Source organism: Hippopotamus amphibius, chromosome 17, assembly GCF_030028045.1.
Source record: "Hippopotamus amphibius kiboko isolate mHipAmp2 chromosome 17, mHipAmp2.hap2, whole genome shotgun sequence".
Taxonomy (NCBI): Eukaryota; Metazoa; Chordata; class Mammalia; order Artiodactyla; family Hippopotamidae; genus Hippopotamus; species Hippopotamus amphibius.
The window spans coordinates 63,304,576-63,318,595 of NC_080202.1; the positions used below are offsets into that span (position 1 = coordinate 63,304,576).

The 14,020-nt window shown below is 47.3% G+C and overlaps 1 protein-coding gene across 33 annotated transcripts in view; it reads right to left on the reverse strand.

Moving 5' to 3' along the window:
• CEP112 (centrosomal protein 112) overlaps positions 1-14,020 on the reverse strand; it is a 406,171-nt gene that overhangs the window by 39,108 nt on the left and 353,043 nt on the right. For all 33 annotated transcript variants that reach the window (XM_057713718.1, XM_057713712.1, XM_057713720.1 and 30 more), the window contains one exon: positions 2,428-2,517. In XM_057713718.1, coding sequence (XP_057569701.1) covers positions 2,428-2,517 — 90 coding nt within the window. The remainder of the gene's footprint in view (positions 1-2,427; positions 2,518-14,020) is intronic.

Below are 14,020 nucleotides of genomic sequence, written 5' to 3' on the forward strand. Positions count from 1 at the left end.
TCCACATGGAAAGGTCAGATGTAGGTAATATACAAGTTAAATCGAATTAAATATAAACAGTGTTTATGAAGTGCCCATGGTTTGCTCTTCAGCTTTATGGAAACAATTGGCATCTTTGCTCAGCTGCCTCCTAGGATCTCACGGAAATAACCCGACATTTCGTGGTTGCAAAGATGAGGAAATATTCAGCTGTACCCATGGGTGTTTCCTGACATTTCTTTGGAAAACCGGAGCCTAAGAGAAGATATCAGGAATCAGTGTAAAATGTAGTCTAGAAAGCTATTGTCACTGCAGAGATGAAAGCAACTTTGATGATCAAAAAGAAGTCAATAAAATAAGACTGAAGTGCTTCCTGAACCTTCCCCATTGTTCACTCGGGATTTCCCAACTTCCCTGCTCTCAACACGTCAGGGAGTTTCCTGTGTGAAGTTCTGCCACGAATCAGGGTGACGTCAGCAAAGCTTTGCCTTAAGTCACATTTTCACACCGACCGGAGCAGGCCCAGGCCTCCAGGGAGCCCGCCTCCTGCTTTTAAGAAGCTTGTCTTCTTCTTCACGTTTCCAGGCATCCCAGCTGGCCAGGGGGGCAGGGGGCTCAGCTGACTCAGTGACAAAGAAGCTGTGAGGGTCCCACCTGAAGGCCACGCAGCCACCTAAGGCGGTATTGTTACCTGCGGCCAAATTTCTCTGCTGCGTGCCCTCTGCCCCCTGCCCGCGGACAGTCACCAGCGTTGCCCACTGCACCAGGTGTCTGGGGCGGTAATTTCCCTGCTATCCTCAGCATATTCACTTTCCCTGTCATCGCCAGGCAGGTTTTCAAAGTAGAAATGCCGTAACTTAAAAGCTGTCATGAAAGGAGTAAAGTTTGGAATCCAGCTAAACCAGGGTGTGAATCCACCTGCACTATTCACCAGCTGTGCCATCTCGGACGCGTCACTCGGCTTCTCTGGGCCTTCGTGCGCTGGCTGGAAACCGGGAGGGGAATGTTGGCCGTACATGGTTACTACCAGGATACATGAACGAACGTGTGTAACGTTTCTTGTACAGTGTCTCTCATCTTGTGGGCCTTTGGTAAATGTAGTTATTATTCATTTTTCATCCTAGAATTATCCTATTTTGTGAGCCTGTTGTGGAGTGGCATAGACCCTATACAAGACATACCATATATAGACACGATATATACATACATGACCTGTATATGATACATTAGACAGTAGGAAGGAATTACAGGAGGTCAAGTCCACTCGGTAAGTATTACTACTCGGCAGCTATCAGATCTTACACCTGCCATCTTGTGCAATCCCTGCCTTGGGGTCTGTTTGTAAACGACTCCAGAGATGACAAAGGTTTCCCTAGCCCCCTCACTCCAGGGCTTACTCTTCTGACAGGGTCACAATGACCTAACCCAGCATCCCTGTACGGAACTGGCTACGAGACAACCAAAGTATAAGCGTCTGCCAGTACCTACGGCGGGTTCTGTCCATGAAGATTTGTGGCACTTGGAAGAATGCTAGCCGTGCTACACGCAATGGCCGAGGACCGTGCACTTACAAAAGGTTTCATTGTGACTTGTAATATTTGCTCATAGGCTGTTGACTTTCTAGTTTAAATTCACTTAAATGTAGTGTAAATTTAAAAGAATTGGATGAAAATGATCCTGTCGTTTGAAAATAAAATAGGTCATTAGCTATTGTCATGGCCAGGTTATTCTGGTTATGTTAGATTTGTTTCACTAACATAATGGAAAGAAGGAGGAGAAAGTTAAAATTCAAAAGAAAACACGATTTACGTCTCTAAGGACAACGACGTCCATTTGTTCTAATGTGACGACGTGGCAGACACTGCCAGCTGTGTGCCCAGAACATTTCTCCTCTTCCTTGTCCAGGTTATCCTTCCTCTTATAATTCCATCACCAACAGGTGGACCCCAATTGGTCCAGCCTAGTTTGGTACCCTCTGTTTTCTTGCCAGGGATTGGACGTGCCAGGCTGAGCATGTGACCTGTTCTGGCCAATGAGACAAGAAGGGGGTGGTTCTGGGAAAGAGCTCCTTGCTTTTCAGAAGGCCACCCCAGAAACCTCTGGTCCCTTTCTGCCTCTGGATATTGCTAGATCTGCATGGGATGTCTGGAACTGCTGCGGCCACCTTGGAGCTTGTTTTAGGATGAAGCCAACACAGGAGGTAGGGCCACGGGGATGACAGAAGCAGAGCCAGGGCCCCAGGTTCTCTGCCCAGAGTCTGCCCCACCTACAGACTTCGGGTAATAGAGGTAACAGGTTGTGAGGTAATAGACCCCTTTGCTGTTTACGCCCAGTGAGGGGCCACATATTCTGTTACTTGCAACCAAAGCATCCCAGTGGAGACAGGACACACATGCGCTCCCGGACCTGGAGAAAGTGAACAAACCCACCAGTCAAGTGGGACAGTACCTGCTCCTGTGACTCCAGTTCCTTGTGCTGCAGTTTCTTCTCTGCACATCGCACTTGATTCGAGCGGTTTTCTAGTTCGTCTTGTAAAGCCTGAAATGGTGTCAGATAAATACAAAAACATTAAAAATTAGCACCCTTGAAAAAAAGAGTTTTACCACCTGAACTGGCATCAAAAAGGCCTCAGAGCGCTGGCCTATTACCGCTGTTCCAAAGAACTGAGGCAAACAAAACCGGCCTTTTGTTATCAGCCCCAGGTGTTTTCTCCTTTAGGAAGAACTAGTATTAAAAATTTCAAACTCAGAAAACAGACACATTAGCAGGTGTCAATTCATCTTATAACAATATCTCCTATTCCCAGCACAGACGCACAGGCACTCAATAAAGCATAAAACTATTGCTAATTAAGTAGCTCTATCAGGACACCTGTGAGCTACACACATTCTGAAAAGTGTTGTGACAGCTAGGAATTGTAATACTGGACCAACACGATATTTTTCAAAATTATACTGTGGTAATTCGAGTAAGTTATGGTAAACTTGAAGGCATTTTTTATTAAGCCATTGAGGATGGCATGGAATTTGAGGAAACTGTAAGAAAGAGAGATGAACTCTTTCAGTTGCCAAGCAGCTGCTGGAAATCAGATTCAGGTTCATCTGGGGGACCTGGGAACGGAAAGATCAGTGAATATCACTGTACTGATTACTATTTTCAGTAAAGAGGTGAACTAGGAAAGAAACAGGTCCAGTCAAACAATCCGCTGTAATTACAGATATAATACACGGAAATGACAGCAAGCAGAACACACTCTCAAAGTGTGCCTGCAAAGATGCTAAATGAATTCTCAGAATAAAGTTCATTCAATTAAGACTCCCGAGTTTCTGCCCGAGGTTCAGAACTGTGATAGGTACTCCAGATAAAGCCATGAAAGAAAACAGATAAAACAAATTCCCTGCTCTCACAGAGCTTCCTTTGCACTGGGAGGCAGACAATAAGCAAATGCTAAGTATCATATGTGTCAGCGGTCCGCGCTAAAGAAAACGAATGCAGGGAAGGAAGACATTCTGGAGTGGGGTGAGGGGGGATGAGACCAGGCCACAGAGAAACCTGCAGGAAGAACCTTCCAGGCAAGAGACGCTGCACATAAAGGGGTCAAGTCACATCAGGCCTCGTGAAGCCTCAGAGAGCAGTTGAGGACGTTTAGACTTTATTCCAGGTAGATGGGGGCTCCTGGAGGGCTGCAGGTGGGGTTGCTTTGGTTACCGTGAAGAATAGATTGAAGAAGGACAAGGGCAGAAGCAGGGAGGCAGGGTGGAGGCTGTGGAAATACACTGGGAAAGGATGGTGGGGAGCTGGACCAGCTCGGGGTGAGGCCAGGGTCAGACTCCCAGTCGATTCAAAGACAGAGGAGAGGATGCAGAGCATGAAAAATAAACAGAGCAGACGGCTCCGGGCTTTCGGCTTGAGCCGGAGGCAGACCGCAGCTGGGGAGGCTCGGGAGGGACAGGTGTTGGGGGGAAGGTCGAGCTCAGCCTGGGGTGTGTGGAGTGCGGGAAGCCTGATGCACACCCAAGCCGAGAAGCCGCGTAGCAGCTGGGCTAAGAGTCTGGAGTCCAGGCACAATGTCTTAGCTCGTATCCACTGGAAGTTTTTTCAGTGCAGTTCCAGCCTTTTCTCCACGTGGACAGCGACTGCGTCTCGTACTCTTTCCTGGTGTTCTAGCTCGACTGGAGAATCTGGAGAATCCTATTTGGTCACTCCCCTAACCTGCAGAAAAACAAAGCTTATCGTTTTGCCTGTGATTTCAGGGAGACACACGTTGCCTGGAGCCTGTGTGTGGATGGACCCCAGGCTCAGAGCCTCTGTTTAAGAGTATAATGGTTTGAGAATGAGGGCAAAAGCTTTAGGGGCTTTCTGATATTATACTTGATTATAAAGTCCATAATTCAACCAAGTCTGACCCTGAGCTTGAAATTCTATTTTTGTTTATAATTCTATGACTGTGGTCTGTTTCCAAAAGGATGAATGCAGTTGTTCCTGTGCTTTTTCACCAAGTAGCATTGTTTTTCCTTTTGAGAATCTTGTACCAGTAAGTAGGATCTCATCAGCTTCTCTTGTGGCATAATCAGGGAGAGGAATGAACACAGAGCTGGGAAGAATGCGTGGACGTGTGTTTCTGCTCCCACTCTCCTCTGCTCTCCGTCCTCATGCTGCGGCCAGAGCAGTCTCACACCGAAACATCACGTCACTCCCCTGCTGGGGTGATGAGACAGCCCTCAGCGCCCCTGGGACGCAGCCGGGACTCCCGAGCGAGCCTGGGATTCAGGGATGCGCCCCGGCTCGGCCACGCCGGTGTCGTCACTATTGGCTGAGTGGACTTTGTTTTTAACCCTCCCTGCAATCCTGTGCAGCAGCTGTCTTTCATCCACGCCAGGGAGCACAGAGTTGAGGCTGAAAGAGGTTAAAGCGCTTGCTCAGGTCCGTGAGGCCGGAAGTAAGGTGCCAGCTGGAACTCCAACACTGACCAGCTTCAAGCTCAGCACGTCTGTGCTCCTCCAGGCTGCCTTTCTCCCTCTGCACTGTTTCCTCTTCTTTGCCTGGAAGCTGCCCCGTCCACTCTGCTCGCTGGTGTAACCTTGCTGACCTGTCCTGGGAGCAAAGCATGGACGCCTCTGGGCTTTTGTCCATCCAGTGTTTAAGGGACTTGATCTCCGTGTCCACGTGAGGCCGGGGCACCTGAAGCCAGGGCTCTCCCCTCCTCACGTCTGTCAGCTGGAGCCTGACGCACACTGGACCCTGAATCTACATGTGGGAAGGAACTAACACACACCTGAACTGTCCCCAAGGAGGTTTACGTCAATCCTCAGGGCTCCCAGCTGTCCTTAATGTGGTGCATTACCCCGAAGGGTATTACGTTTCTCACGATACAGAAAACACGAACGTACTTTCCAAAGGTCTCTATCTGTACACATACTACATGTGTATACACATATGATATTATTTGTAATAATATATTGTCTGGTTTATGCCACAATAAAAAACAACATTCTCTTGTGTTTCTGTTTGTTTCAGTTTTTAGTTTTATTTCACAGAAAAGAATACAGGAGATGCGCATCTCCTTTGTCTTTTAAACAGAAATTGTCCCCTCGCCCGGCCTGCTCTCCATTCTCCCCTCCACCGGCAGAGCCCCCGGAGCGGCCCCCACCCGAGGGTCCCTGTCCTCCCCCAGCCTCGCAGCGCCCATCGTCCTGCCCCCCGGGGTGAGGAGAGCAGAGTCCCCCCGGGGTGACGAGGCGGCGGGACCAGGAGCAGTCAGAGCCGTGGGGGCAGAGCCGTCCTTGACGAGCTGCGGTCCGGGGGCTTGGGGGACTTCCAAGGGGCCCCACCACGCTGGGAAGGGTGTCCGAACAGTGGGGAGGGTCTCGGGCCACGACGCGGGTGGGGCTGCTTCCCTGGGGACGTCAGTGAAAGGAGAGGAGAAGACAAGAGGTCCAGGCCCTGACCCTTGACCCTGCATGACGCCTGCACTGAGGGCAGGCGGAGGGCGGGGAGATGAGAGACCTGGCGAGGAGGCACAGGTGCGGGAGGCGCCCGAGGAGCGGTCAGTACAGCGGCGATCTGGCCAGAGGCCCTGAGAGGACAGGGATGGAGTTAGACCTGATCCTGTCTCCACCCCTCACCCAGTGAAGGGACCATCCGTCTACCACACGTCATCCGTGCGATCGAAACAGACGTGGAATTGCATTTGCTTTTCAAAAAGGTACCACTTTTCAAATTTGCTTATAGTTTAACGAAAGATGTAAAACGTGATCTTTCTAAGGTTCATCAGAGAAAGCAGTATGTCTAGAAATTAGTTTTATTATCTATTAAAAATCATTTAAAAAATTGAAGAGTAATCAAGTAATATCTCACTTTCCAAAAAGTTAAAATGTTTAGATGAAAGGAAGAGGACCATTTATACTGAGAGCTCATATTCTAGAAACTTATTAGATCATTAGATGCTCATCCTCAGAATTCGACAGGAGGCCTGTGTGAACACGGCCGCAACTCCTGAGCAAGCACAGGGAGGACCTTTCTTTTAAACTGTGGCTTCTTTATTCAAAAACCTTGCAATTTGACATTTGACACACACCCACAAAACACAACTTTTACTTTTTTCCTGAGAAAAGCCCAAGATCATTAAAGAACGGAATGTCCAACACTGGGTCAAAAATCTAAAACAAAATCCAACGTGAACGGCTACACTGTTCATTCTACAAAAGTATTCCCCGTCTTTTAGCTCTGCCCTGTGAACTTGCATCACTGCTGAAAGGCAGTTCTTTTCTTCCAGTTCAACCTGCCTTTAGAGGCCATGTCAGTGGACTTGCCATGGGAGGCTTACCCTCAGCCAACTTTCAGGGCACTTTGTGGGGACTGTGAACAAAGAATGACATTTTCCAGAAGAAAAACCTAAATGACATCAGTGGCTCTATAAGAACAATGAAGGCAGGCCACAGTCTTTAAAAGGGAGGCAGTTACAGGGTAATTTGATTTGTCTGTTTGAAAAATGAAAATAGAGAGAGCACATTAAAGTGTAAAAGATTTGATAGTTTCATGGACTCTCCAGAGTGAGGAGAAGCCGGGCTAGCTACTGTGCCCTGGAGGAGGCACCTGTGATGGTCCTAGAGCTTTGCTGTTCATTTGGGGAAGAAAAGAGTATTACAGTCAATGCTATTTTCACAAAATTTATAAACATGATTTGAAGCTAGCTACTCAACTTGCAAAGCCATGCATTAAGGACTTCTGTGGTCTTACCAAAGTGGCTCTCGTGGTTCTGAGTCAATTAAACAAACATGAAACGATGGCAGATACATGCCTTTTAATAATGGACACATGGTGGCACAGTGGTTAAGAATCCGCCTGCCAATGCTGGGGACACGGGTTCAGTCCCTGGTCTGGCAATATTCCACATGCCGCGGAGCAACTAAGCCCGTGCACCGCAACTACTGAGCCTGCATTCTAGAGCCTGTGAGCCACAACTACTGAGCCCATGTGCCACAACTACTGAAGCCAGAGCACCTACAGCCCGTGCTCCGCAACAAGAGAAGCCACTGCAATGAAAAGCCCATGCACTGCAACAAAGAGTAGCTCCTGCTCTCTGCAACTAGAGAAAGCCCATGCAGCAGCAAAGACCCAACACAGCCAATAAATAAATAGAATAAATAAATTTATAAAAAAAGAGAAAGAAACAGAACAGAGCCCTTTAAAGCAACAACAACAACAAAAATGGACACATGAAATGCAGGCTCCTTTGAATTATAAGTGGTTAAAAAGTTATTTAATAAAGGAAGACTTCATTGCAGAGGAGAAATACTCGTTTCTCCTGGGCTGTAATGGTACAAAGATATAATCAAAGTGCCCCCAGTGTACAGGGTGCGGTGGAGGCTTTCAGACCTAGGATTTTAGTACAAGTCTTTCTAGAGATTTCTGACCTTGTCTTCATCCAAACTCTCAGGCAGGTCCTCATCTGGGGGCGGGGGGCCGGGGAGCGGGTGTCCATCAGGCCGGCCGAGCCCGAACACTTGTGTCATACCCTGGGACACATGCACCGGGGGCCTCACCACACAACACGATCTCACACTCCCCACTTGCCCATCTTTACCAAAAACCTCAGTTGTGAGAAATGTGGAAAAACCCACTTGCAGATCGAAACGGAACCAGCAGTACAGAAGGCACTGTTCTCCTGGCTCACACATTCTACAGAACTGTTGTGGCCTCCGCCTTCCAGCAGTGTTCGCTCTGGTTCTCACTGATGTGAGACTCTGTGTTTGCCGCGCGTCCTGCCTGGTTCCGCGACGCTGGCCGGGGCTCAGGCTGGTGTCCCTCCGAGGTCGCCAGCCCGTGTTCTGGGGCTGCCTGATGAAGGCTGCAGTGCAAACGGCTCCTTCCCTGGGTTCTGCCCGCAGAGCCTGTTCCCCGGGAAGTGGGACCTTGAACGGTACAGGGTTCTTTTTTTTTTAAAGGGACTGGATTCAAGTGGATGTAAGTGTAAAACTGGGGTCCCCAAAGTTGTCGACTTCGGGTTAAGCCTGTGCTCAGGGATCAGGGCAGCCGACGGGCCTCTGCGGGGTGAGACGCAGCCGGGGCCCTGCTGGCAGCAGCCCCGAGAAGCCCAGGGGTGGGCAAGGAAAACCGTGGAGCGACTACACGAAAGGCGCCACCGAGAAGTCAGTCCCGCAAACCGTTACAAACTGGTGAGGCCAGGCTGGGGGTGGACGGGCTGCTGCGTACTCTTCTCCTACTTTCCTGGATGGTTGGCAGTTTCCACAGTAGAGGAAAAAAAAATAATTTTTAATGCTTTTCTACTTAAAAAACATGAAGTCACCATATCCTTCCTTTCATGAGGTTTGAATTTACTGTTTTACTTCAGAAAAAACAGATGATTCATTCGTCCTTCAGTGAGTAGGAGGGATGTGGAAGGATTTCCCCATGTGTATTTTGGAAGTAGGGAGTAGGGTGTTCGTATTTTGACCTGAGCAGAAGATAACTGGAAAGGGAAGGCTTATTTATATTTTTATTGAGATACAATTTATGTGCAGCAAAATTTCAGGTTTCTAAAAAAAATGGGGATGATCTGTTTTCCGTTTAAAACATATAATATGATCTAAAAGTCGTTGTCATAAAATATCTGTTCAGATGAAAAAATCTTGCTATAAGGAGTCTTCCACTGATTGGTTTACCCATCAGACAGAAATGCCACCTGACCTGTGACTGCAGGGAAGAGACGCAGATTATAAAAGGGAAACAAGGAGAGCTCCCATTAAACCTTGACTGCCTGTTAGCAAAGCCTACACTGTTTAAGTAGCATGACTTCGAGGTTACAAACAGTGCCGACAGTATTTCTGGTAAGTCTTCCTTGACAGGTAAATTGACACAGAAACAGCAAATGTTTTTCTTTCTACTACTGCTAACCGAAAGTTAAGGGAAAATTAAATAAAACAATAAAATCTCATTATTTTTGTGTCAGACTTAGACTCACTTTTTTATATCCCATCTTAAGCAACTGGAATCCAGCGAGACGACCGAGCCCGGTCCCGGGTGAGGGGACACACACCTGGGGCGGGAAGGTGGCAGGAGCAGAGAGTGACATTGTGACAGGGTGGGCTCATGGCTACTTACACAGGCCCTGGGGGCTCCTTTTTTTATCTTTTTTTAAAAAATAGGCTAAATCTACTAACAAAAGCAACAAGTCTTCCTCAAGGGAAACGCCGGTCAAGATTTCTTTTAAAGTGATTTCTTCAGACCTAGCCAGAATGAATAACAAACCTTAAAGAAGTTTTATTAGTGATTCTGCAGAACTGAGAACGGGTTTGCACTACAGAGGCAAAGTTGCTGAACTAGAACCACAGTTACTGCCGAGGCCACTCATGTATTCAAAACACAATAGTGTAATTTTTTTCCTTTAAGGCTTGCATTTAGGTTTTTAATTTTTTCACATTCCATGAGAGTGCCTTTTTTCTTTTCTTAACCCTCATAATTCAGTCTCTTGTGATACTGGTATGAAGAAAAGGAGTTTTAATACATATGATACCCTTCACATGAGGCAAAATTCCTTTCAGGTGAAACTTCTTAGTTGTTGCAACAAACCACACGAATGAGAAACTGCACTTTGATACGAGCTATTGTTTCAGTACTTATTACACTACTGATTGAACAAAAAAGGCAAAAGTATTGTGGCCAATATGAAAAACAAGAGTAGCACTTTCACCAAAGAATACAAAAGCTTTCACTTTCTCTCTCTTTTCTTCTCTCTCTCACCTATTTTCAGGTCTTTAAAATTCCTTAAAAACTTCCTTTAAAAGTCTTAAAACTGCGCTTTTTAAAAAGTTAGTGTTTCCTGGTCTTCACAGAGGTTCCAGGAAAAGAAGTCATGTTATTCCAAGACTTTGATGATCTAAGGAACCTGGAAGCTCCCAACACACCTCGTTAATGTGCCCAGTTGCACAGAGACCGTCCTGCCATCACCCCATCTCTGCTGAGAGTGGCCAGTACGTTTGTGCTCGAGAAATTCAGAGCACACGTGCCCCGCTCTGTCCCTCCAGACAGCTTCACTTGCGAACACGCTCTTATCTCGGGTGGTAGGAATCTAGGATCAAGTTCAAGAAGCCCAGCTGGGGTGTTTCAGGCTCTCAGAGGAACGCCCTCATTTGGCCGGTGTCATAGCCACTTACACGGCTTACACTGCAGCCAGGCTCTGCGGGACAGAGGCCACTCCTCCTCTACATGAGCCCAGGGAAGAGGAGCACCCTCGAGCCACTCGTTTACGCTTTATTTACTTATTTATTTACGGCCAGTGGTTCACACTGTGGTCCCCGCGGCATTGCTCCAGCCCCCGCAACAAGCGTGCGTTTCTCCTCTATCAAACCTGAAGTCACAGTGCTCGATACGTCAGCACGTCCCCTACGTGGTAACATGTTTATGAGTCATGAATTCATCGGACTTCTCCCCCCTCATCTTAGACGATGAACTTCACAAGGGTAACAGTCCCGCCCATATTTTAAAAGCAATCTCTGAAATGCTCAGTAAAGTGTTGGCACTACAGAAACAGCAAGTTACGGGAAACATGAACCAGCTGTATAAAGAGCAAGATGCTTTCCACTGAAAACAGTTGGGGTAGTCCCGCTAAAATTCCTCCAGATTTCCTTCCCCTCCTCGGACTACATAATAAGCACACTTCCTTACGCTGTCCCACTCTGCTCCCTCAACTGTTGGAAGGCGCATCCCTCCTTGTTTCTCCAAAAAGAGCATCCCCCGCTTTCTCTTTTCAGTTTCTAAGGGGTTGGTCATGACGAGCGGACGTGTAGTCCTGTCCAAAATGTCCACCGAGACACTGGTCCACGGCAAAAGGTCACTGCCACTTGCTCCTGTCAAACGTCCCCTGGATTCTAATGTCCCTGGATTCAAACAGCCCATGATGTTTCGTTTGGTTTTTTTTAAGAACTTTTATTGAGATACAATGGACATACAATAAATTGCATATATTTACAATTTGATTTTTTTTCTTATTAGTAATGTATATATGGCAATCCCAGTCTCCAAATTCATCCCACCCCGACCCTCCCCGCTTTCCCCACTTGGTGTCCATATGTTTGTTCTCTACATCTGTGTCTCTATTTCTGCCTTGCAAACCAGTTGATTTATACCATTTTTCTATAGTCCGCATATATGTGTTACTATACGATTTTTGTTTTTCTCTTTCTGACTCATTTCACTATGACAGTCTCTAGGTCCATTCATGTTTCTACAAATGTCCCAGTTTCATTGCTTTTTACAGCTGAGTAATATTCCATTGTATATACGTACCACATCTTCTTTATCCTTTCATCTGTTGATGGACATTTACGTTGCTTCCATGTCCTGGCTATTGTAAATAGTGCTGCAATGAACACTGGAGTGCATGTGTCTTTTTGAATTATGGTGTTCTCTGGGTATATGCCCAGCAGTGGGATTGCTGGGTCATATGATAACTCTATTTTTAGTTTTGCAAGGAACCTCCCTGCTGTTCTCCATAGTGGCTGTATCAATTTACATTCCCACCAGCAGTGCAGGAGGGTTCCCTTTTCTCCACACCCTCTCCAGCATTTACTGTTTGTAGATTTTCTGATGATGCCCATTCTAACTGGTAGGAGGTGATACCTCATTGCAGTTTTGATTTTCATTTCTCTAATAATTAGTGATGTGGAGCAGCTTTTCATGTGCCTCTTGGCCATCCATATGTCTTCTTTGGAGAAATGCCTATTTAGGTCTTCTGCCCACTTTTTGATTGGGTTGTTTGTTTTTTTGATATTGAGCTGGGTGAACTGTTCATATATTTTGGATATTAATCCTTTGTCTGTTGATTTGTTTGCAAATATTTTCTCCCATTCTGAGGGTTGTCTTTTCGTCTTGCTTATAGTTTCCTTTGCTGTGCAGAAGCTTTGAAGTTTTATTAGGTCCCACTTATTTATTTTTGTTTTTATTTCCATTACTCTAGGAGGTGGGTCAAAAAAAGATCTTGCCGTGATTTATGTCGAAGAGTGTTCTTCCTATGTTTTCCTCTAGGAGCTTTATAGTGTCTGGCCTTACATTTAGGTCTTTAATCCATTTGGAGTTTAGTTTTGTGTATGGTGTTAGGAAGTGTTCTAATTTCATTCTTTTACATGTAGCTGTACCAGTTTTCCCAGTACCACTTATTGAAGAGGCTGTCTTTTCTCTATTGTATATGCTTGGCTCCTTTGTCATAGATTAGTTGACCATAGTTTATCTCTGGGCTTTCTATCCTGTTCCATTGATCTATATTTCTGTTTTGTGCCAGTACCATATTGTCTTGATTACTGTAGCTTTGTAGTACAGTCTGAAGTCAGGGAGTCTGATTCCTCCAGCTCTGTTTTTTCCCCTAAGGATTGCTTTGGCTATTCGAGGTCTTTTGTGTCTCCATACAAATTTTAGGATTTTTTGTTCTAGGTCTATAAAAAATGCCATTGGTAATTTGATAAGGATTGCGTTGACTCTGTAAATTGCTTTGGGTAGTACAGTCATTTTCACAATGTTGATTCTTCCAATCCAAGAACATGGTATGTCTCTCCATCTGTTTGTGTCATCTTTGATTTCTTTCATGAGTGTCTTATAGTTTAGCCCATGATGTTTCTTTATACTTTGGTTTATAGGATAAATACATTAAAGATACTTTCATGTTTTATTGGTCCAATAGCTGTGCTGTGGCTGCACTGCTGACAATAGCTCCTCCTGCCTCGGTGGCCTGGCACGTGTCCCCGGTAGGCGGGCTGGGGTCCGACTCCTACAGAACCGCAGTTTGCACCAAGTACGTGGACCAAGAGGAGACCCACGGCTAGAGAAATGCGCAGAGGATGGCACGTCAAGGATGGGGTCTCGAGACACATGATGTGTTGATACGTGACCGTGTGTCTGGTGGGATGCGGCTGGGTTGTCCAGCGAGGGTGGAGTCTGCGGGAGGAGCCTGGCCCAGCCTCCATGCCACGCGGGCGGGGAGGAGGAGGACAGGTGTGCTCTCCTAACACACAGCCCACGAGGCGACACCCAGCACCACCCCCCACACTGTCCCGCTGCCGGGGGTAACGGGAGATGTTCCCTTGACTCAGGGTCCTGTAGACGCACCGCCCTGGTGGGGCAGGAAGCGGCTGCTGCTGCCGTACGCCCCTGCCAGCCCGCCTGGACCCCGTGCCTTGGCTGATGCCACGAGCTAGCTGGCCCTGCGGCGCCTGATGGACACCTAGGCGGGATCCGGACAAGACGACAATCGTTCAAGGTGGGACCAGAGAACATCTGTGCGAGGTCGATGCTCGGGGGGCACAGGACAGCTGGGCAGGTGGAGGCGGCACGCAGGGGAGCGTCCAGCACAAGGCCGCAGAGGGGCCCTCTCCGCGGTGCTTGCCATGAAGCAGCCCTGCCAGCCCTGCCGGGAAGGACTCCCTGGAGACGCCAGCAAACCCAGCTTCAGCACGTGGAGCTGAAATTCCAGGTGCGTATAAGGTGACCAGAGGCGCAGGCCACTTGCCGTGCACGGTGCAGGTGCTCGCGACGGTGACAGAGTTCCTCT